The sequence below is a fragment of the Ptychodera flava genome, chromosome 17 (assembly GCF_041260155.1).
Source record: "Ptychodera flava strain L36383 chromosome 17, AS_Pfla_20210202, whole genome shotgun sequence".
NCBI classification, from domain to species: domain Eukaryota; kingdom Metazoa; phylum Hemichordata; class Enteropneusta; family Ptychoderidae; genus Ptychodera; species Ptychodera flava.
Window position 1 is genome coordinate 11,627,815 of NC_091944.1, and position 26,167 is coordinate 11,653,981.

Consider the following 26,167-nt stretch of genomic DNA (forward strand, 5'->3'; position numbering starts at 1 on the left):
TCTGATGACCTGACCCCACCGGTTCAGGCCGATCAACGTTTTGGGTAATGTGATGACAGTAGATTGAGTTAAAAGGCCTCAATGTTTTGTAAATACATGTATGGACATATTGAGAATTTGACGCGGGAAAGCGAAGGGCGCACTGCCAGTCACATCGTTGGGACCAATTTGTGAAATTAGGATAAAACCAAAACGGCTCTTAACTACAATGGAAATCTTCCTTATCACCACACAAGAATAGCGTGCTACATTACTGCAAAATATTTTTACGATTCTCGCCAGACAACACACAACTTGATGATAAAATGCTCAATAGATATGTGACGTGCCAAAAAATTACGTTTAAGGTGAAATGAGGGACAAATGCGTCGAAAGAGGTAAGTTTCTTATTAGTACAGAATTGATGTGTAAAACGGGCAGAGCTTCTGACTTTACCTTGGATGCATGATCAGCTGCCTATTCTAAGTCTCGTAGCACTCTCTCCTCAGTTTGGTGAAGTCATAACCGCAGCTGAGAAATGTAAGACCTCTAATGCTGTGGAGACTGTCAGTTTTGATGTCAATGTATTAAATTGTCGGATTATTCCCACAAAACATTTGCACACAACAGTCGGTCACAGTTGTCGGAAGTACCTTGTCCTGTATGAATCATTTATGTTGAGTCAACCAGGACTGCGGAATGAGGTCGATATCGACACACAATTAAGTGCTCACCTTAAAACTGCTTTTCGGACACGATCGGGTGTTGTCTGCAGAATTGAAGTAATTGTTGGCAAAACTGACCAGTTTGGTCTATTTGATACACACTCTGTTAATTCTGAGCATTTGCAGGAACTTGGTACACTGATTACTGTGGCCGGCCATTGTTCAGCAGATAACATACAGTACCAGCGCTGACAGCATAATAGAGAATACAGTCCGCTTTGACCTTCTATTGCTACGTTTTTGCTTAGCAAGTCCATATTTGTAAGTCAATGAAACCATACTTGCAGAGTCGATGCTTGTTGGTGTCACGCTGACAGGGAGCAGATCGTCGACTATTGCCATTGCATTCTTGAGATTGGCAGTAAATTCAATGAAAACAGAACCATATTTGACCTGTTAAATATAGTCTGACGCTAGTACGTACGCCATCTTTTCAATTTGGTGACTGATATGATTGGACTACTTTTGTATTCAAAAAGCAATTGAAAAATAACATGACACAATCAAATGATGGCTCGAAAATACAGAGATCTAGTTTCATCCACTTAGAGTGTCTTTGTTTGTTTTTCAGTAGAAAAATAGTATACCAGTTTGTTTTATGCAGGTGATAGGTACTTTAGATTGTGGAATATAATCTGCAAGTCTAACAGTACAATCTTTGTTCAAATTGGATTAAGTAACTAGACTGTGCTGACGTCCGTTTAATCTACACCTACTATACACCATAGCAGTAAATTGAAAGATCTAATCGGTTAGCCTATAAAACGGCTTGTAAATTTGTCAACATAGATGTGTATGATCTGTTCTTTTGTTTGTGACTCCCTGGCCTCTAACATCGAAAGAAGATCGTATTCTAGGTTCAGACTAGGAACATTGAATAGTTATCAACTGACAAAGTCTAAACATAGCTCCCCATTATCTTCTCAAAGCTGTGAATAAATAGTAGCGTTTAATGTTTAAAAGCACTGGAATAAAACCAACATATCTACAAGGATGCTACCATAATGATGTCGCATAATAATAATGGATTTTCCAATATCGCTATATCTATATTTGTGCTGTTGAAATTCAACGCATGTGTTTATAAGGAGTGTGGGTTAAAAATACCCTTTCCAGCCACCTTAAACAGTAGCCACCAGATTGGTGGAAGAGGATCATCGTCATTTGCAACTTCCTTATTGTGATGTTCGCTGTAGGAGGGGCAGACAATAGTGAGCTGCTGATGATACCTATCTACTAAGGCACCTCTACGGTCATCGGCTGTCTTTTTTATTCTCATCAGAATGCTGTTGTTGTCGAGACAACAGATTCCTATTTACACCAACAAAGTCCGCCTCCTTAAATTCGACGTTTCCCTCGCTGTTGTCTGCCTTATTTGTATCTTTAGTTTTCTTGCCACATCATTCGCTGGATTTATTGCAGTCACCATAATAATTGGTCTTGGGAGCGGTTTTTACCTACCCTTGATTGTTGCTCTGGTGAAAGTGTTCGTTCATCCAGGAGAAGGCAGACAAAACCACGCAAGAAGTCGATGGTGAGTAACTGCGGCTCTTGGCTTTGCCTTCCCTGTACTGAGCCCTTGTTGGATTACCTGTTGCTGGTAGGTGTCACGATTTGACATAGCTATTATCGTGAGGTTCAGGATTATATTTTCTTAGGACAATAAATTCTGTGCTGTTACAGTTTGATATCTAGGGAAAAGTAAGAAATGAAGATAATTAACATGTGCTTAACGATCAATGCTTTGCGTACTATCAATGAACGGCCACTGAACTCTTTATTGACAAAGATACATCCCAACAAAATGGCAAATAATTAAAACAAATCTACAAAACTTGGAATGTCTCAAGCGAACTAACAAAATCGAAAAGCAGCTGGTCTGAAAAATAGTCATTTAACAAGAAAGAAGAGAAAAAAAAATCAATAAATTATGTCGTTATATTAATGCGTTCAGGTCACATCCTTCTCTTTAAAGTCTTATAAGGCTTGAAAACTTCATTATAAAATAATCAACTTTGCTCATCGTCTGAAAGTGAAATGCAATGTGTCACCCATGAGGAAACACATAGGATTGGAGTTAAATTTAATCTCATTAAGAGTAGCTAAATTTCTTGTATTCCAAACTGTGTGAGCTCACTCAGCTAATGTTATGCAACGTGTATAAAGCACCCCATAGCACGTTACCATTATCTGTTTGTCTTTTCCTTTTATCCTCTGCAAATCCCCTTAATGAGAAGATGGGTAAGTACAACACTTCTTACTTCCTGGCTGGCGTGGCGTTACTGTTGGCATGCTTCATTGGTATGATCAGAGGCACCGCAACCTTCTCTTTGATGCTGGACAAAGCCTGCATAAGAGCACCAGAATAAAATCTGTGCAGTCAAAATACCATGAAGATATGCGGATGGAGACCTTAAATTAGCCTCAAACAGTCAATATTCTCAACGCTGTTCACAATGAAACAAATATTCACACAAGCGGTGGTGAAGTAAAAGAGTCTACGAAACTGAAGATACAAAAGACAAAGTTTAACATCCGGCACTTTAGAGGGCTCAGTCTGCACCAGAGTATTTAGCAGCTCACCGGTAGTATAGGGTGCCTGCGGGATAATAGAATTTCAGTCAAAACTTATGTAGATAATCGTAAGAGGTTTCCTTTTGAGGAAATGAGGGTGGAAGATTATTTCAAAAGTCACTGACTGAAATTGTGCTAATAAATGTTTTAGACGTAATATATCTAAAAAACATATGATGAAAATTTATCGACTTCTTGTTACAAACCTGGTGTATTTACCTACCCGTAACCGGAACGAGACCGGCGGTCAAATTTCTTGCCAAGGTCAAGAGTTGGCCGTTCAAACGTGAGCAAGTTCAATGTTTAACTTATTCAAAGAGAAACTTTTGGACATATTAAGAGACTTACTCTGTTCGATGAATGGGCTCTGGTTTAGTGTACAAAATGTAAAAAACCTCACACAATGATAAAGCTGTCAAGTTGTTTCCAAGCTTTGTGGAAACCGATTATCAATGACGTCGCATAATCTCTAGGATTGTTTTCGTCCACAAGTTACTAAAATCAAAATTAAACATTGTAAAATCTTTTTTTACAGGTTCTCCTGACCACTACAAATTCTCCTACTATACGATTTCATTAATTTACTATTGCAAGGTATTGACCTGTAGCATTCATTGCCCCCTTATGAATAGAGAAAGATTGATATTAAAATGTACACTTAATCTCACTTTTTACTCAATATTGCCATGGAAGGTTATGATGAAAATCATTCTTTTGTGAACTTTAGTTAAGTTTCTTATCAATGAACTTTTTTTGTGAGCTGATTTACGTATGACAGGAATGACAAGCAAACATTCACATTTATATTGTATTGGTAGCATTTCTGCCTTTTTCATTTAGTAAACATAAAGAGAGATAGCAATGGAGCATGCGCACTTCTATTTATTTATTGAGACTTACAGCCCGTGTGCAAGGGGCCAGAATGCATTCATCAAATATAGTCAACTTACCTATGACATCACATTTATAGAATAATTCAAAATAACAATTCAGCAATATGTATATTTGAAACCTTATACTGTATCTTCGACATGTCTTATGTTCCTTGCATCATCCTTCCACTGACGACACTAGATCATGTTCATTATCATATGGTATGAATACGTCATTACAATTACGATTGTCACCTTGAGCGATAAGCTTCTCTTCAAAACCTTGATTTTGATAATTTGGCCCAAACCCTCCCTCCTCGGACTATCCCGAAATCTTGCTGCCAAATCTTGCAATTGACCTAGCCATCTGTCAGCGTTGAAGAAAGTATTAAAGAATTCAACATTTGATTGACAAATTCTGACTCTACTGCCCTTCATTGTGCACTCGGACAAGAAGGATTACAATTATTTTGTCGCTGCCTTCACTTCGGTGAGATTCGTGGTGTTTAGGGTGGTGTAAGTCATACCCTTTTCCCCAAGAAACAATTGTCACGTGATCACCAGATCAAACGCCGATTTGATGCACTGTCAACCTGTAATCAAGAAATGGATGGTCAATGATAGAAAGCGTGACAACGCTCCAGGTCACAAATCCAAACACTATACGCATGCTGTGTCATGATTTACTACCCAAGCCTGGATCTAATAACCGCTAGCCTAAGTGTGTGTACAGTTCTGGCCAAAGCCTGAACGCAGTTTATTGCTTGCGCATAAGTACAACGCAAGGATGCTGAGCAAAAGCCCTAAGCTGGATATCATTTGAATGAAACCAACACGGAACAACAGAAATTCCACAACGATTGTAAAACTAAGCATATAATCTGTCCCAAAAGTAAACACTAATTTAAATTTGGAAATTTTCACAACAACACTTCAGTTGAAAACGTTAGCTACGAAATAGTTCAAATTTAAACAACGTGACATCCCATTCGCCATTGATATATTGTCCCATGGCACTAATGACCAATGAGAGAATTCGTTACATGCAAAAGCAAAATATCTATTAATGTTTGAACAAATCAATCCAACCCTGGTGTTCTGACATTCCTAGAGTAATAGGGACACCAGAGAAAGAATGTCTGCCCATGCATAGTCACATTTAATCCTCCTCACCAGACGCATATACGTCCCGACAAGCAATCTTTGTCAAGTAATATTCCATCTGCACCTGCTTATGGTGTGTACATGTCTCAACTTCTCAGGTATTGTAGGGCTTGTGATTCCTACGCTGATTTTCAACTGAGACACAGCTCATTGGCATCAAAATTACTGAGACAAGGATACACAACAAAAAGACTCGTTAGGACTTTCAAAAAGTTCTACGGTCGATATGACGACATTGTGATCAAATATGACAACTCGGTCACTCAAATGATTAACGACAGCATTCCCGGATTTGACTTATTACAGTGATTCATATCCTGTATCATTTCATACAATATTTAGACAATTTTGGGACCAATCCTGACGGGTGTGGCATGCTATCAGGGTACGCTTACCCGTTCCGGACACTGGTACCACCACTAATTATCAGTGGTTCAGGATGGTCCTACTTTAATTTGTAAATCACAATTGTCCCATGGGCCTGGTAATATATTACCTTGAATGGAAATGATAATTGGACTAGTTTAATGTCATATTGGGATAACCTTCGAAATAGCCGATGCCAACAACAGTGCCAATAAGGGTCCTGAAGACCTGCCAAACGACCTAGCTGAAGAAGACACATCGTTGAACAGATCAAATGTACCTCTGGACACGAACAAACCAACGACCAGGTAAAAGGCATTTTTCTCCTTTGCTTTCATCATGCTTCTATAAAAGTTGGCTCCTGTCCTATGAATCATCAAAACTTATGCAGATAATCTAGGTTCTCCATAAATTGACAATTTTCCCACACAAATCTGAATGTGAAACATCTTGATCCTTTATTATTGCAAATTCACCTTTCAACTTTTTGCATGGTCCTTTGCGACAACTAACCTGTCCCCTTGTAAACCGTATAGTTGGAAGTGTACGACACACGAAAACCTTAGGTGCGAATATAGCTCTTCCTTTAGACAACACGGAATACTAATCGTCAATAAATACACATTTCAGGATACCTTAGGAACGACCAATGAGAGCTCGTTATACGTCAGTACATTGTTTGAACAGAAGATCAAACCATAGTGTTCTCAAATTCCTATAGTGCCAAGGGCGTGAGAAAAGAAAACTGTGGCCATAGATAGCCACACTAATCCACCTTACCAGACTCACAGCCAACTATATTTGGGACAACTATCTGCCTGCAAAATGAGCCAAGGAAGTTCTATCAAAATGGGCAAAATTAATGATCATGGTCAAACGGCTCCTGGCGCTCAAGATCAACTGTTGACAGAACAACAACCAAATGGCTCGGATAGGAGGTAAGAATCTATTGTTTTCCCTTGAGACAAATATGCTTGTCTAAATAAACGGGTTCCCTCTGGTGAACCATTAAGTATATGTTACGACTGCCTTCATTTGTTCTTATTTTCTCATACAAAGTGATCATTTCAGTACCACTAATAAAGTGTTAATCGGAGTAAACAGAATCAACTCTTCTCCTATAGCGTCTAACGTATTCAGGCATTCACTTTTATTATTTTTCACCGGATGATCTCTTGGGCCATAAATTATGGGGTATGAATTGACTGTAGGAAAATAAGACGTTTTTATATATGTTTGTGCAACCATCTATGTACGGAACTACTATAACGGCATGATTTTCATTTCAAAACATTGCTGGGAACTGGATGGACTCTGGGACCTTAATTTATAGGGTATGAATTAACTGTATTTGCCATTGTTTGAGCAAACGAAACGGGACTACCAATAGCACTATTACAATGTGATGATTTCCAAGCCTTACAGATACTCAACTGAGCATGGCACAACAAAACAGCTTCTAGTTATGTTTCATACTCTCTCAAATAAAAAATATCAAAGCACACAGTGGCAAGAAGTCCAAAGTTGTACCTTCACGGGGAAGTGGCCTATTCATGCCGGGCCTCGTCTATAAATTGCTGCACAATGAGTAAAATGACAATGTCACTTAAGCGAAGAAGTGCGACCAGTTTATTTATCAACACCGATGCCGAATTATCTAGCATGGCTCTACTTTCTTATTTCCAGGGATCTCCATACTGCATATGTCATAAAAAGTAGTGAACGATTGGCTTGGCAAAAATATAGCCAGACAGGTTAAACAAAAATAGTCAAGATCGATATTTTCAAAGTCAAACGCACTTGAACGATTGGGACTTACCTGTGCCAGCCTACTTGCTAAATGTCAGCGTGTAAAATCATCCCTTGTAAAATGTGAGATATTTGAATTGTACAGAAACCCCTTGTGTCGACAATACAATATTGAGTTTAAATTGTAAAAATCCTAGATCAATATATACCACTTTACATGGAAGAATTACATGATCAGCAGTCTAACATACGATGCATGCATCATGTATTTCCCTAGATTATACTATCATACATTTCTCCATTTTATTTCACTCGAGACCTGACATACCAAAAAGCTTGGAGATCATAAAGAACATAATAATTATTTCGAGCTTCTTTGTTGCCATGTTCGGTTTCGGGCTGAATTATGGCATTTGGTGGACACTGGACGACTTGAAGTCATTCTACGATGATTATAACTTCTCTCAAGATGGCAAAGATATAAGATGGATGGTTTACATCAATATTACCATAACATTTTTTCATGGGTAGGTTTATTTGAACTTCTCAGTCGACCAACTTTAAGATATGTAACCGCAATTCTGATTCAACCAACCCTATGGCTTGACAGATACTGCTGCTAAATGACAAAGGTCATGGAAACCCACCCCGGCACTTTTCGTTACCATAATAATGTCATACTCTTGGGATCAATGATTCTGTTGTGTGATGTACAGACCTGTTAAATACGGAGTGGTAACAATGGGTTATAGTCGGCGGTCGCCTTAGCACTGTGACCATCACAACAGGTAACAGGAATTACTAGAACATTCTTCAATCGAGGTTAACTACACCGTTGTACCAAAAGAAGATCTTACGTTTTATTTGAATAGTTTCTCTCCATCACTTTTACAGGTTTAGTTACCACAAAATTTATGGATATCGAAAATAAACGTTATCATTATTTGGTTTGTATCGGCGGTGTCATATCGATGTTTGGCCTCTTTTCGTCCCGCTATGCAGGTGACGCCACCATCCTCTTTGTAACCTACGGATTTATAACAGGTAGGAATCGTGGATTCCGTTTAACTACTTTAAAGCTGTTTTCTCATAGCAAATGCATATGTATATCGTATCTTGTAATTCTTTTTTTGGCTTATGTTGAAAGATTCCTGTGATATCAATTAATATTATTCGATTCCTTCTCTCGTCCCGAAAGTTGACATTGGGAATAAATTGAGTCAGATGTTAGCTGATAATATCACGAATAAATAATTAATATATCTATTTCATCTTAGGTGCTGGATTTGGACTGATGCTTCCACCTAGCTTGGGTCTGATCCTCAAACATTTCAACACAACGGTATTGGTTGCTGTAGTTATGGTAGCAAGCATTTGCTTGTTATTCGTACCACGTTTATTAGAGCACGTCAAAGAATTGTATGGGAATTGAAGCATCTTTGCTATTCTTGCGTTTCTATATGGTCAGTTAACATGAATTCTTCTCTTCCTATCTCTTCTTCTGGTAATTAAATTTCCTCAACGTCCATCTAACGGACACGATGTGAAATGCTTGAAATGTAATTTTAATTTGCTGATAAAACCTCTGATATTCAACATGGTGATTGCTGCTCTCTTGATCGGTATGGGTCAAAACATCATGGTTTTACATCTAAAGCAGATTGCAATGCAAAAGGGAGCTGGTGAAAGAGATCTACAATTGTCACCCATCTATTACGGAAGCGCTATGATATTTGGATGCTTAAGCTTCATAATAATTCCTCCAAGATGCAATGAAGGGAAAGAAGATAACACCATGATTATAAATCTTCGGAAATTCGGTGTGTCCCTTATTGCAGTCGGTGTTGCCGTCATCTGTAGCGTTCAAACTAATTCGTTTGCCGCATTTATTGGAATTAATATCATCAGTGCTGCTGGGAGCGGTTTTTACCTGCCCTTGATGTTCGTTCTCCTCAAAGCGTTTTGCAAGGAACGAGACGATGAGAACCAGGGACAATCTGAGACTGAGATCGAGGTTCTTAGATTTATTCTCCCAGCTTTCGGATTAGGAGCCCTTATTGGACTACCCATTGGAGGTAATTGTAAATTCCATATTATGGTTTCTCTACAAATCGATATACCTCGTCTGTAGTTTTGGTTAATTCTAATTTTTTGCTAATGTTACAATTTAAGGATGATAAAATGTTAACATATTAGATCGAGTTACTTTGTTGTCTGGTATCACATGATTTTCCGTAATACTCGAAAAAGAATTGTACTATAAGAATATATTTCCGAACTCGTCAGTTGTATAAAACATTCGTATCCTTTCCGTTCGGAACTGGACGTTCTAAATTCTATTCCTGACTAATTAAATTTTTAAGCGTTTAGAGATTTATTCATAACACTTATTTGAATAACTTCGTGCTAATTATTTCATGATTTTCAACCTCTCATTGCAGACGTATTGAATACAATCTTCGGTAATGGCAGCAGCTACTATCTTGCTGGCGTAACACTAATTTTAGCATGCCTATTGTTCTGGTGAGAGGTCATCTCAAACCGTCCAATGGGGACGGCAAAGTGATACAGATAAACCAAGAAGTTGATGTTACACAGCGAGAATCCTCACTTTCAGATGATGAGGCGATAAGTCAAGTTCCGCGTTAAGATCACTGCCCTAGACCGAGAAGGCCTAAGGCTGCCCCAGCAGTTTATAAAGGCTTGAAGAATAGTGAGCAAGGGATGGCATCAATGATTGTTTACTTCATTGAAAATATGACAATATTAAGAGGGAAATCCTTGTCTAATGTCTATAAATGATTCTTCAAGTAATTAAAATGTTGCTATACTACAATATCCCGGTAAAACGAATACAGTTTTTACTCATAAACTATCATAACGAGTACCCCCTTTGCTTTCCTATGCATTGAAAATATGACAATATTAAGAGGGAAATCTTGTCTAAAGTTGCATTTGACGACCCTGCAATTACATTTTGCGGGTTAATATTAGGATTAGTCGTAATGACGTTCTTTTACTGCTTTATAAATTTGTATTGTACTCATGAGGTCTTTCATGATCTGATTGTCGCTTTCGTTTCATTGGAAAATGCAGCATTTTCACCAAACATATTAAATACGACGCTTCTAATGGTATATTCTTTATATTGAGTCAAATCTGCAGATTAAATATTTTCTCAAATATTTGTGAAACTCTAAGTTGTGCTTCATTGCTAATTTGGAATAAAGGTCAATGATAAGCTTAGAAATTATTTTATAATTTTGTATAAGCGATCGTAAGTCATTATCAAAAAGGGGTCAGATCTCGATCATTTTTTAACTTTTGCCCCTTTCTCCTTTAGTAACGCTTCACATTGTTCCACGGGTTGGTTTTGTCGTTGTTTAAGATGAAACATACTTTGATCGTAAAAGCGCGATGGAGCTGCACTTACAGAATCGGTCCAGTAAAAGCAGCTCCGAGGGCCTCCATCTGATTTCGGATATTTACGATACCATCATTTAACTTCGCTTCGCCAACACCAAGAAAACAAAGTGTTAATGGTGCAAAACTCCGTCACCTAATAATCATAGTGATTGTCCCTTGGTGATGAAGTGTTTATGGCCAAGATTTCCATTAATGGCCAACGCCACGGCAATAACTTACTTGTTACGGTTCGTATCGAACCGTGTCTTCCATACTTTGCTCATAATTTCTGAGGTTATCATTGACTTTTATATCGAATTAGGAATGACATACGAAAGGGAGGAAAACCGTATAAAGGAGAAAAATAACAAGGGATGTAATACAGTGTGTCTGTCTCAACTGCAAATTACATTTATCCTTATTGATAGGACGCATATATGCGTATAATTAGACGTTTGTGTCTGTTTGATTAATATTCGTTCAAGTGTTTACACAGGTTTATATTGTCTACATCAAGTCTGCAAAAAATCCCACCATTTGAAGTTCACGCAATGGGAACAATGTCACCATAGTCAAATAAAGTGGTTATCGTTAGTTTCTTAGACTTTTTGATAGCTTTCTCACTTATACTCAACGGTTATTTTTCGACGTTTGCTTTACATTATATGGTCAAACTTTGATTTTGTTTCCGTCAACTGGTCGTGTTCAACATATTGGAGATATTTCTTAGAAGACAAAAGTCTTTAATGACCGAAAGTGTAGTTTGTATTTCGTTGATTTTGACATTTTTTCTTCGTCATTTTTGTACTTTTAAACACTGTATGTTTTCAACAGTTCTAATTTTGAAAAATGGAAATTAGAACTGCTCTTGCAGTGATAGATAGATAGATAGATAGATAGATAGATAGATAGATTCATAGAATGATGGATAGGTGGAAAGATAGATAAATGACACTCCTTATTGTCATAACTGTGACCTTGAGAATGGTTGAAATTTAATGTTTTTATGACTCTTCACATGAATTTTGTAGTCAGAACTAGGAACCCGACTCAAACACATGGTGGCGCTACTGTAAGAGCAGAACAATATTTTGACAGCGTGTACAACATGAGAGGATAGATCACCAATACAGACTGAACTAACAACGCTCGATTTCTAAAAACCATATGCTTCTCATCTTCACACGTTCTTTATTTGTTCGCTTTCATTCAATGTCGGTGTGATGATCACTCTTGTTGAATGAATGGATTACAAATCGAAAAATCATTCAATGCATTTCCTCAAATACGGTAACAGCAATTCAGGGTGCGAGGTTAATAGCCATTGGATTAATAACGATCATGTTTTGAAACGCTGTACTAGAGTGAAATATGCCTCTTCGATTTCGACTGTCATACGTATACAAGAGTCCAAGAGTTTAAAGAGTGTAGTATGAATTGTCAACATTTCCCAACAAGAGAATTGCTGGTTTCTATAGTGATGACCGAAACTGTTTGTATAATCTTCATAATTTGCTGTCTGACACAAAAAATACTCAAGTATTTTAACGATGTATTTCATCTTTATAAATTCACAATGTAAAATTTAATGTAAACCTGACAGCCCCATTTTGTGGTCTACAAGTTAGCACCAATTTTTTTAACTCAACGTACTACATTATTTTATGTTCTTCTTGGTAGAGTCTTTTATGTTAGTGACGCAGAGTCTCACGACAAGTTAATTTGCTTATTGACGGTAAAAAGTGACGCTCAGTCTCTTCGAGTTATTGTAACTACGTAAAAACTAGTTTGCATTTTAGCATATTTGAATTTTTAAAGTTTGTCTGTATAGTCGCTAAGTCTTTATTTTTACAGATTCACCATGACTGTGGAAGTCATTATAAATAAATAAATAAATAAATAAATAAATAAATAAATAAATAAATAAATAAATAAATAAATAAACAAATAAATAAATAAACATGTACCTGTTCCCGTATGGCTTTAAATATCCATTACCATGAAGGGTAACATTTTAAGTTGCTCGTTCCATGGCATTATTACGATCAAAATGCGAGCACATACCAGTACTTGCAATGATGTGTACACAGTCCTGGTCCACGCATGAACGCAGTCTGTCTCATGTAACACACTACCAACCAAGAATGCCGAGCATAATCCCTGGAGAATATTTCACTCGAACAATTTTTACAATGGGCTGAGAATCCGTAAAGGTTGTAAACTATTCAATAAGGGCCAGCACTCCTAAGTTGTTGCAGTATTTTAATTTCTGTGCACAGAATTGCGGGAATGTAGCAACACACCGTTGCAATCAGTGGGAATATCCTTCCTGTTTTTATGTCGTACCACGTAGATAATCTAGGTTTTACATCATTTGACAATTTTCCACACAAACCTGAATGTGAAACTTGTCGATACAACTATTGCCTCTATTACTGCAGGTCTATTGCGACAACTGTGCTCCCAGCCTGACCCCTAGTAAACAGTCATTCAAAGTGTACAATACACGCTCCCTTGAAAACCTTTGTTGCGAACATAGCTCTTCTTTCAGACAACGCGACATCTCATTCGTCAATTCATACGTTTACGTGTTTAGGGATGACCAATGGAAGCTGGTTACACGAAAGTATATTTCATTTACGTATGTAGACATATACGTGTATATTGTTTGAACAAAAGATCAAACCCAAGTGTTCTCACATACAGTGCCCACAACGCGTGAGAAAAGGAAACTCTGGCCAAAGATAGCCGCACTAATCCACCTGGAGAAGCACATACGTAGAGCAAACCGTCTTTGCGACAACTATCTACTGCAAAATGAGTGGACAGATTGAAATCGAAATGGCCGAAAGTGCAGAGGTTCAAAAGGCGGAAGACACCCAACATTCAATGTTGAAAAGACCACAACAAAAGGACTCAGATAAGAGGTAAAATTCAATGTTTCTGCTCTGAGTTTAGTATGAATTTCTGAATAAACGAGTTCAGTTTGTTGAACCATTGCGTATATGTTACGATTGCCTTCATTTGTTCTCATTTCTTCGCAATTGACAATTGACAATTTACCGCGATTTAGGTGTCGCTTCTAGTATAAACAGAATAAATCGATCTCCGATAGCGTCTAACGTTTTCAGGCATTGATCTCTAGAACCATAAATTATGGGACACACATTGAGAGTAGAAGTCGACGTTTTTTATGCTTGTGCAACAGTCTGTGACTTCCTGAGCATGCATCTACCATAGTGGAACAATTTCCATAACAAAACACGGTAGGAACTGAATGAACTCTTGGACTGTATTTGCGATTGCTTGAGCAACAGAAACCGAATTTCCTATAGATCTATTACAATGTGATGGTTTTATTACAAAGCAGGTCTAGGAATATGGATTTACCTTATGTTCATGATATCTATGGCAAAACTCCGTTTCCAGCAGACATTAAACCGACAATTTGAAGCGTTACCTAGTAGAATACGGACATACAAAGATTTTAGACCCCGTTCAATGCGATTCGGCTTATCTGGCACATCGACTCAACTTAACCTAAATTCTGCCGCATATCACTGACGGCTATGTTGCAGCCCACTTGAAACATATGCTCGCCCTCAGCAGTTGAGGCGAACAAAGTTCAGGTACGCGACACATCTTGGCTTGCAAGGAGTAGTAAGATAGATTTACTTTTTATTAACCTGCTTTATTTGCCATTTGACTACGAGTTCAAAAGGTTAAACTTTCCTGTTTACTAGATATGAAATCGTATCACTGTGGACACTCAACGGAGAAAAAAAGTAGCTATACACTCGTCACGTCATATACAGGGGCACGTCTATCAATTGCTACCCAAGGAGTGAAATGACAGTGATGCTTACGCGAAGAAGTGCAACTCGTATACTTGTGACTGTCAGAGCCAAATCATCTAAGCTTCTAGGGCATTCCATACTGCATATGTCATAAAAATTAGTGAATAATTAGCTTGTGCAAAAATATAGCCAGGCAAGACATAAATAGTCGAGATATTTTAATGTCATTCGCAATTGAACTGCTATTAGGATTTTACCAGAGCTAGCCTACTTGTCCAACGTAAGCGTAAATCATCTCTTGTAAATGCAATGCATTTGATTTGTGCAAAACATCCCAGTATCAGCAATGCAATGTTGGGGATGAACAGCAATAATAACATGATAAGCAGTTCAGAAAACGATGTATGTCACTAACGTACATTTCTCTGTTGTATTCCACTGGGGACCAAAGCAGTCAACAAGCTGGCGAACCAAAAATCTTGAAGAACATTATGAAGAACATTAAGAACATTATCAGCATTTCGAACTTCTTTATTGCGATGTTCGGAGTCGGGCTGAATTACGGCATTTGGTGGACACTCGATGATTTGAAGTCATTCTACGATGAATATAACTTTTATGAGGAAGGCAAAGATGTAAGATGTATGGTTTACATCAACATTTGTATTACATTTTTAATGGGTAAGCGTTATTTGAACTTCTTAGTTGACCAACTTTAAGATATTAGTCACATTTCTGATTCAACAAACCCTGTGAAATGACTGATACTGCTGCTCAATAACAAAGACCATGGACTTTCTTTAAACCACTCCCCCACCTCCGGCAGTTTTGTTTTCTGCCGTACTCTTGAGATCAATGATTTCTCTTATGATGTGGAGACCTGGTTAATGCGGAGTGGTGAAACGGGTTTATCGTCGCGGCTTTCGCCTTAGCACTGTGATCACGTCATTCTGACAACAAGTAAAATGAATGACTAGAACTTCCTCAATCGAGGTTAAGTAGCTACCATCGTGCCAAAAGAAGATCTTACGTTTTATTTGAATATTTTTTCTCCATAACGTTTACAGGATTAGTTACCACAACATTTACTGATATCAGAAGTAAATGTCTTCAATATTTGGTCAGTATCGGCGGTATCATATCGATGTTTGGGCTTCTTTTGTCCTGCTATGCAAATAACGCCACTATCCTCTATGTAACCTATGGATTTATAACAGGTAGGAATTTCAGGGTTTAAAATTTGAATCCCAAATTCCGTGTTACAACGTTTAAACTGATTTCTCAAGGTCAAATGCATATGCATATCGTATCTCGCAATCCCTTTATGGCATATGTTGAAAGATTCCTCTGCTATTAATTAAAGCCCCAGTAATGCTAACTTTCGATGAATTTTTCATTATTCATATTTTATAATCAATTGCAACTTTTATTCTACCCCCTCCAAAGATTGTTGAAACACCCATTATTTAGCTTGTCAACTTAGTGTCTATATGTGTAAAATGCATAGTTATTGTTTACATTTGAATTCTAGTCCGGACCAGAAGTCGCTTTTCAACAATAACAATGCAGTTTACAACCATAGGGGCTGAGTTGACAAGCTGGATACTGTGTATATCAACATTCTTTGGGGAGAAGAACAAGGAATTATGGTTCACATTCAAAATAAAAATGGTGAAATTATCATCAAAAGTTAGCAATACAGGGGCTGTAACAATATGCTATACCCTCTGCCGTCCGCAAAGTTGATGTTGAGAATAAATTGAGTCCGATGTTTGCTGATAATGTCACAAATAAACAATTCTCTGTTTCATCTTAGGTATCGGATTTGGACTGATGCTTCCACCTAGCTTTGGTTTGATCCTCAAACATTTCAAAGGATTTGCATTGGAAGCAGTTCTTGCTATTGCTTTTATGGTGGCAAGCATATGCTTATTATTAGTACCACCTTTATTTGAGTACTGCAAAGTAATTTATGGTACAAGAAGCGTGTTTGCCATTCTGGCGTGTCTATACGGCCAGTTAATATGCATTCTTCTCTTACTATCTCTTCTTCTCTTGTTAAAACCTCCTCCATGTGATACATCATGTATGGTAAACAAAATGAAATGCTTGAAATTTTCTTTGCTGATAAAACCAATAATATTCGACATGGTGATTGCTGCCCTCTTCATCGGTGTTGGCCAAAACATCATGGTTCTACATCTAAAGCAGCTCGCAACGGAAAAGGGAGCTAGTGAAAGAGATCTACAATTGTCACCCATCTATTACGGAAGCGCTATGATATTTGGATTATTGTGCTACATAATATTTCCTCCGAGGTGCAAAGGAGGTGAAGAAGATAATATTAAGCTTATGAACCTTTGGAAATTCGGTGTGTCCCTCGTTTAGCCGGTATTGCCGTCATCGGTAGCGTTCAAAGTAATTCGTTTGGTGCATTTATTGGAATAAATATCATCAGTGCTGCTGGAAGCGGATTTTACCTGCCCTTGATGTTCGTTCTTCTCAAAGCGTTCTGCAAGGAACAAGAGAGAAGAAACGGAGGACAAACTGAGACTGATATCGAGGCTCTTAGATTTGTTATCATAGCGTTCGGAATAGGAGCTCTAATTGGACTATCCATTGGAGGTAATTAATCGTAAATTTCATATCATGATTAAAATCACAAGGATTTCTTCATAAATTTGTTGCATTGGGCTTTTTTCTGATGTTAACATTTTAGAATAATTTTCAAATGTTAACATATTAGAATCATGATACACTTCTGTTGTCCAGTGGCAAATGTTTTTTGACACATTCAAAATAGAATAATGCAAAGAATTATCTTAATGTTTTAATGTATGGGTCATAATTGACTTTTCTATTTCGGCTATTTAACTTTGCAGAAAAATCGGTACTCCATTCCATTTGGAGATTCGACCATGAATCTGAATACAGGAATGATTCCAATTATAATAAATAGATTTAATTACCAAATAAATTGCTGTTTTTGTATATACCTTGTAGTGCGAGGGCATGCCATGCACCAAATACGGTGCAATTTATTCGGTAATTAAATCTATTTATATAATTTGGTGCATCCCGAGGTTTGCGAAGCCGCAACGTTGTGTTGGCACGGCTTCAAAGTTTTTGGTTATGTCTATCAATCTTGCGAAAAATATTTTGCCGATATTTTTGCTGCTTTCTTGCGTTTTACGCTGAATCAGTCAGGACAGACCTTCCTGACCCACACGTCTAAATCTGTGTGGGGAAATGTTATCGTGATGAAAGGTTTGTTCTGAAAGCAGCAAAAATTTGTCGGCAAAATAAAATTTTTGGCAAGATTGATAGAAATTGGAAAGAGTGACAAGCGTCTACTACTCCATGTTGATGTAGATTGTCTACAGTCCCTCGCGAAAACATAGAAGTAGCTTCTTTTGGAAAGTACTGTGTGTGTGCCCCCTCCCACACACTCACATCCGAGGGCCGCTAGCCTAATGCTCTTTGGCAAGTGCGAAGCCACCAGGCAAAACGTTCAGGCTGCAATGACCAATCGCATTGACTAAAGCGGCTATCGATAGTTACCATCGATATATCGACGTTTCAATTGATTGGTATTGGCAAGTTGAATAACAGACCCTGAGGAAACGTGGATATAGTTGCTGAATCTGTAAGCATGGCTTGGAGGTTACTATGTGAGAGGGGCTGTGGCCGTGTCTAGTGTAGTCTCATTGATTTTCTGAGCAAGCATTTCGGGCTTAAAATGTCATTTCGATAAGCACTCAATCATGTCCGTTTCTGACCGGAGCTCTAGGACGCTAGACTCAAACTTGGTCTCCGGCAAATTCAGACGTAATTCATAGTTTAGTGTAGTTCCGTGTAATGATATTAACAGGGCCGTAGTCCCACCGCAAGCCTGGATTTAGTAGATTACTCGAAAGAGCTAACAAATCATTGAACTTCGCGCACTTTAGGTAAAATGGAAAATTTTTCAAGTCTCAATTATTTCTAGGTAGTTGAGACTTAGAAATTGCCCATTTTACATGGAGGTTGCGAACGGATTCAGTGATTTTGTTCTTTGGATTAAGTTAAATATGTATGATTTTCAACCTCTCTTTGCAGACGTTCTGAATACAAACTTCGGTGATGGCAGCAGCTACTATCTCGCCGGTGTGACACTAATCTTAGCATGCCCTTTGGTTCTGGTGAGGGGCAATCTTAAATGGTGCAAAAAGGATCGGGAACTTGCACAGGATAATCATGAACCATGAGGGAGTGAGAATCTTGGATGTCAAATGATGAGTCGACAAGATGATGAGGTACATCTTAGGATGACTGCCCTTAACCAAGAGGGCCTATTACTACCAATGCAGCTTGGAAAGGCTCATGGAATAGAGAGCTAAAAGAAGATGAACATTTAGCAAATAGAGTACTCTATGGACAACAGTTTTTGCTTATGTCTATATAATTGAGACGTTCTTAAAGTAATTAGTAGAAGTTACACATGCGCATGCACTAACTTACTACATGATGGTGAATATGTTAAAAATGTCCCAGGAGAACAGGTTCAAATATTGACTCACAACCTATCGAAAAAAGTGTGCCATTTCTTTCTTAGTCAGAAATAGGAGAAAATTTCACGGAAAATCCTAATTTGTAATTGCATTCAATAACCCTACAACCATACCTGTAGAGATAAGACGCATTGACTTGGTTGTATTGTTACATAGAGCTTAACTCACTTGGTGTTGACTTTAATGATGTGAGTTTTTCTTTGAATTCGTTTCGTGAGCACATGCAGTAGTTTCACCAATAGATGAAATATGAGCTTCGTAGTGCGTGTTCTTTACATTGAATAAATTAGAGGAAAACTGTGTCTGTAACAGCTGTACCGTAACATTTAATCTTGATAGGACTCATATATGCGTATAACTAACAGTTTGTGCCCCTTTGATTTGTACACTTCCCATAATTCAAGTGTTTGCACAGGTTGGTATGTAAGTGTATATACAAAACAAAATCCGCCAATACAAGTTCACGCTATGGGATCAATGTCACCAGGGCCATATAGTCAAGTGGTTATCATGAGTTTTTACAACTCCTTGTTAGATTTCTTGCTCCGACATTTTTTTCGACGATTGCTCTACTGTTATGGAAAGACGGTGATTTGTTTCCGTAAACTGGTCATGTTCAATATTTTGAAAATATACTTTTAAAGGAAAGAGTGTTTTAAAGACCCAAATCGTATGTTGAATTTAATTGATCTTGCCATTTTTCTTTGTAAGGTAATTATACTTAAATATTTCTTAAAGAAACACTATATGTTTTCAACGGTTTTTATCTAGAAATATGAAAATCGGAACTGCTTTGGCTCGCGCATTACCATTCATTTTTCATTATGTGTTTATCGATTGACTTATCTCCTTCTTGTATGTATATATTATTGAGTGATAGATAGACAGACAGACAGACAGATAGACAAATAGACAGATAGACATAGATAGATAGATAGATAGATAGATAGATAGATAGATAGATAGATAGATAGATAGATAGATAGATAGATTACATTTTACATTGTCAAGACTGTCATTGGGCAAGGTTGAAATATAATCTTTATGATTCTTTATGTGTAGATTTTATTTGATTTGATTTGATTTGATTTACATTATGTGTTTATCGATTGACTTTTCTCTTCTTGTATGTATATATTATTGAGTGATAGATAGACAGACAGACAGACAGACAGATAGATAGATAGATGATAGATAGATAGATAGATAGATAGATAGATAGATAGATAGATAGATAGATAGATAGATAGATAGATTACATTTTACATTGTCAAGACTGTCATTGGGCAAGGTTGAAATATAATCTTTATGATTCTTTATGTGTGGAATGAGAGGATAGCTGACCAATATATACAGAGCTGACAATGCTCGATGTCAAAAAATCATAAATTCGATGTTGGCCATTTTTCAGTCTCTTCGAATAACTTTAAATACTCAAAAACTAATCATTTCAGAGTATTTGACCTTTTAAGGTTTGTCCGTATTATCTCTGTGTCTTTCTACTGTAGTAGCCTTGTGTCTGTATTTCTACTGACAGCCCGGTGATTGACCGTGGCTTTACTTTTGAAGTCATTAACAAAATAAAAATGCAATAACATATATAACAAAATAAAAAAGTAAACATGTACCTGTTCCCGTATTGCTTTGGAAATTCATTATCAGCAAGGGTAACCTTTTTGAGCGAATTTTGTCTCTGAGATAGCGATGAACTTTGTGTTTCACGTCTCTGTAAACTTAAAAAAACAAACCAATACAATACCACAGAAGTTGTCGACCATTGAACTCATTGTGGCGTAACCAATTTGTGTACAGAAAATAGGCTGAAACCGAAACTACACTTTACTTCAGTGGAAGTCTTGCTACACACCACACTATTATAGCGTACCCCATTACTGCCAAATTTTTGAAGACACTCTCTCTCGTTCACTGCCGCCACCGAAATCTCGGAACAGCTTACTCTTAAAGCGACGACTAATAACGATAGAAGGGCACATGCGAATTAGTTCTAGTAACATCATTTAAAACGTATAGTTACAAATGTATGGCGGTAAGGGTATCAAGGGCTGGCACCCAACAGTAGTGAGACCGACTGGCGTGTTGTGGTCGTAATGCTTGCCTAGATTTTACATAAAAATCATCGTAAGAGGCACTATGTAAAAGGCCTTGGAAGGTCATACTCTGTTTTACTACTTCGGCTATTGAACTATTAACCTTCCTCAACATTCACAATCAGTGTGTTTACTGTAAACGCGGCAAAAAGGCAATATGAAAATATAAATTTAGTTTCTAGAGATCCAAAGTCCAGGCCATCAAGTACGCGGCTATGGTAATTTGACTCTCACTTCTGATGACCTGACCTCACCGGTTCACGCTGACCAAAGTTTTTGGGTAATGCGATGAGAGTAGATTGAGGTAGAGGGCCTCGATGTTTTGCAGATTTTTGCATGGACATGTAGGGAATTTAACGCGGGAACGCGTAGGGTGCACTTCTAATAACATCGTTGGGACCAATTTGTGTAAATAAAATAGGATGAAACCAAAACGGCTCTTAATTACAGTGGAAATATTCCTTCACACCAAACGAGACTTTGCTTACGGCATTACTGCCAAATTTTATGAAGTTCTTTCAAGACAACACACAACTTGATGATAAACTGTCTAATAGATATATGATGTACCAGAAAATTAAGCATAGAGTGAAATAAGGGTCGAACTGCTCCGAAATAGGGTAACTTTTAGAACACAATTGATGTGTAAAACGTGCTGAGCTTCCGACTGTACCTCGGATGAACAGGCAGCTGGGTCTTCCTAGTTTCGTAGCTCTCTCTCCTCAGTTTGGAGAAGTCATAACCGCAGCTGAGAAATGTAAGACTTCTAAAGCTGTCGAGACTGTCAGTTTAGATGTCAACGTGCTGTAGCTTGTGATTTTCACTTTTCAAATGACCAAAAAACATTTCTCACTGGCTAAGCTGTAAGCCTTCTCATTTTAAGGTTCACGGACCGAGCAACAATCGTTGAGTTGTGCAAGGTTGTTCGTCTTTAGTTCTGCAACAATGGATTACGGTGTGCATTTCTCTGAATAATTCGTACTTTTGTCGCAAATCTGTTTTCTTTGTTGTTTCGTGAGAAAGTAACACGTAACCAAAAGAGTACTGACAAAACGAATCAATGACATACGTATCAGTATTGAGTTGTGGCCGTTACAAGGACACACAGACACGTCTCGCTTTGGCAATGAAAGATTTCTTCAAATCATCATACACGCCACAGTAGATGACAAAAGCGAAGGAAAGTTTGCTTGATTCTACAGGTGTATATTGAACAAAGATTACTACATTTGCCAAATCTGATTAAAAGGTCGGGATATCACAGTATGTCACGTTGTGACGTAGCAAAACATTAGTTTCCACTCTCTTTACCTGTCACATTGTCACGACACCAAGACAATTTCGCTGGATGGGAAAGTTTTTCTCAAGGCTCTGTCTGACTGCAAATTTGTATAGTGCAGTAGAAAATAAAAGGGAAGAATTTCAATGTCATCCATTATGTACAGGCTTTATAATCTCTAATCCCCATATCAGTCACCTGTACGATAGAATCTGTCTCGAGACACTAGGGAACACCAATGTGGGGCAGTACAGGAAACAATTACTTACACATGAATACTTTGCGGCGTATGTGGCTTAAGAAGACTGCATCACAGTGAAAGATAATCGGATAGCATCCCATATCGTAACTTGAAATACTGTTATCAACTTTCACCATTTTTGTTTACCCAATGAACGGCTGGGGTCATTCTAAACATTTTTATTAATCATAGAATTACACTTTACGGCCATAACTAACGACAGATTTATTTAGCCATGACATCTTTGATGAGCAGATCTATTGGCAAGAGATACCGAAGTTCATGGATTTTTATTGTTGCGTAGAGAATGCCTGCCTGTTTACATGGTTGGTAGGTTAAAACCTTGGCACTGATAATAAAGTCATCTATAAAAATACTCTACGCTAAATAAGTACGTATACAGCCTTTGAATAGAAGCACTTGTCATCGCCGTGAACTGTTTTACGAATGGACAGGTTACTTGTATACAAATCAATGGGTGACATCCGGTGATGTAACAACTGTGGAGTAGCACGCACGTTCTCTGTGAGATACCAGAACAAATATTTTAATCAGTTTGTCAATACCTTTGATTGTTCTCTGATTGGCCTTCGTGAAGGCCAAAGCAGGTGCAATTAGACCAGTTATTGTATCAAGATAAGGCAACCTTGAAACGTGCCGGGGAACTTAATCTGAATAATCCAACCCTGTGTAAGGACAGTGCTTCTTTTGAGCAGAAAACTCTTATTAAGTCACATCGGAGACGTTTTCAGTCACAAGATAAGACGACACGGGTGAAGATAGTCGATCACTACGGGATTGCAGAGCTACATACTCGACAATGGAGAACATTTGCCAGTTGCTGAGACTGAAAGCGGGGAAATGGAGCCCACGTTGTGGTTTATCGGACGCAAAAACACCGACCCTCGAGAAAAGCTTCATCACGAAGGGTTATTCTTTCGTTCTCGACGGTAAGAAGGTGCCACCAGACACGTGGATTTACGTTGGCAGTTTCTGCTTCAAGGTTCACAGGGACATGCTTTGCCAGTACGGTGAATATTTCAGAGCTCTGTTCTCGTTCGAAGGCTACGACGAAAACGAAGTGAAGGAACTTGAGTTCTCCGGCCGCACACCTACTTCGAACGCCTTTTCAACCTTTCTGGACTTTGTCTACGACAAGACGTTTTCGAGTTACGACAAGGGAGTTCTGGAGTTCCTACTTGCTGCCGATTTCTTACAGATCACGGAGCCATTCATAGACGACCTGAGTAAGAACATTAGTCCTGAAAACTGGGGTGCAATATTGGAAATCGCCATTACGTTTGAGTCCGATCGACTTGAAAATGCTGTCTACAAGTTTGTGGAAAACAGCTACAGAAATGTACACAAGACCAAAGCATTCAAGAGGCTGAAGGCGAGACATCCAAAGTTACAGGACATTTCTACATTTGTTCAAAATAGCTGCTAATATACTTCAGTGACAGTGCACTCTTATTTTGAAGACCTGTGAGAGGCATATTGACATGAGTACGTCAACAGTCTGGTGAACAATTATTGTTCACTGAGAAACGTCGACTTGAAGCGATGAAGTCTGCATCGTTGTTTTGGATGAAGGAAACTGTTTGCCACACTTTAAATCACTTTGTCCAGAAAACGAAGACGTGCATTTTACTCCATGGTCGCTCCGAGGCTCAACGTATATACCTTCTCTGAAACAAATTTTGCCGAGGTGGTTCAAGAGACACTATTTAAATATTATGTAAAATCCGTTGTTGGATGGTATTTTGTTACTGTACCCTAAAGAGATGTACATGAAAAACTAACAAATGTTATGCAAGCTATTTATTCAATGGGCGATAATTATGTTATTTCCGTTATTATTTAAAACATCTACTGAATCAATATCATGGAAGAGACAAGCAATTAAGTTATTTTAGATAGCAGGGGATACGACAAATGCCATTATTATTCCTCTATGTAATCGCCTGATTTAACAGGGACAGTGAAGGGACAATCTCATGAAGCGAAACGATTGGCCGACACACTAATTGTACACATTTACATTTGGCGGCAGAATATTAATCGGAGCCGCAATATCAAGTTATTATAATTTTCCGCATTTACATAAAATAATTATATCTTATATTGAGTATTGTTACAAGTGCTGCCAATAATTATCCAATGTCGTAAAGATTATCAGTATTTAAGAGAATAAAATACCTATTTATGTCCGAAGAGATTTCGTCCTGTATTTTTTCTCAACCTGTCAAGATTTCAGCATGATCAATAGGTTGGTATTTACCGGGCGCAGACAGTCGCATGGTGTGTGTGTCGCATGCGTTCTGCTGACCTTTGAACAGTGGAGGAGTTTATCCTATTTGATTTGGATATGTGCGGTGCAGTGTATAGACACGTGAATGCGGACACTCCAGTTGAGACACCGAGGTCATTTCCCATACAACAAATAGCACTATTGATGTCCTTACAGCTAGCTCCGTAACAAAAAATCGATACACACTTGTTTTGTCAAATCAATTGAGTTGTCAGACTATTATATGATCTTCGTCAATGTCAGTCTCTCTCGTTCACTACGGCCACTGAAATCACGGGACAGCTTTTTCTTAAAACGACGACTAATTACGATTTGGGGACACACGAGATGTTGGTGTTTTGATAGTCAAATTCTAATTTTAGTAACGGCATTTGAAACGAATAGTTGCAAACTATAGCGGTAACGAGGGCTAGCGGCTAACTGTAGCTGAGACACTGGCGTGTTGTGGTCGTAATGCTTGCCTGGGCTTTGTAAACACAAAAATCACCGTAAGCGGCGCTGTGTAAAAGGCTTTGGTGCAGTCATACTCACGCTGTAGTGTATTTTAATACTTCGGCTGTTGAACTATTAACCTTCCTCAATATTCACCGTCAGTATGGTTACTGTAGACGCGGCAAAGAGGCAACTTAAAAATAAAAAAATAATTTCTAGAGATCCAAAATCCAGTCTATCAAGTATGTGGCTATGGTGATTTGACTCTCATTTCTGCTGACCTGGCCCCGCTGGTTCAGGCTGATCAATGTTTTGGGTAATGCGATGAGAGTAAATTGAGTTAAAGGGGGACTCCGTGTTTTGTAGATTAATGTATCGACATGCAGGATATTTAACGCGGGAACGCTGGGGTGCACTTCAAATCACATTTTTCGGAGCGAAAGAGACGAACTCTTGGGTCGATTATGTGTAGCGCGACAAAAGCGTAAACAAATTACATACTGTAGCAAATTCTTGTAGAAACATGGCATTTTGAACTTTGCCAGGGATTTAATGGATTGAAAGTTGCCATATCAAATCATTGATAATCGCAGCACCGCCACCAGGGTTCCAGTG

General features: G+C 38.1%; 1 protein-coding gene and 1 long non-coding RNA gene across 2 annotated transcripts; one reads left to right on the plus strand and one right to left on the minus strand.

The window, feature by feature from the left end:
- Positions 1 to 1,709: 1,709 nt before the first annotated feature.
- LOC139115419 (uncharacterized) lies at positions 1,710 to 22,038 on the minus strand. The gene is made up of 3 exons (XR_011548117.1): positions 21,963 to 22,038; positions 2,889 to 3,051; positions 1,710 to 2,395 (listed from the first exon to the last, which is right to left on the minus strand). It is a non-coding gene; the product is annotated as an uncharacterized lncRNA (long non-coding RNA).
- Positions 22,039 to 23,629: 1,591 nt separating this feature from the next.
- Positions 23,630 to 24,256, plus strand: LOC139116616 (actin-binding protein IPP-like). Its single transcript, XM_070679213.1, has one exon. The coding sequence runs from the start codon at positions 23,630 to 23,632 to the stop codon at positions 24,254 to 24,256; it is 627 nt and encodes a 208-aa protein (XP_070535314.1).
- The last annotated feature ends 1,911 nt before the right edge of the window (positions 24,257 to 26,167 follow it).

Bases quoted from the DNA above. Each gene is read 5' to 3' on its own strand.
- LOC139116616 (XM_070679213.1), top strand. From the start codon at position 23,630: ATGGAGAACATTTGCCAGTTGCTGAGACTGAAAGCGGGGAAATGGAGC.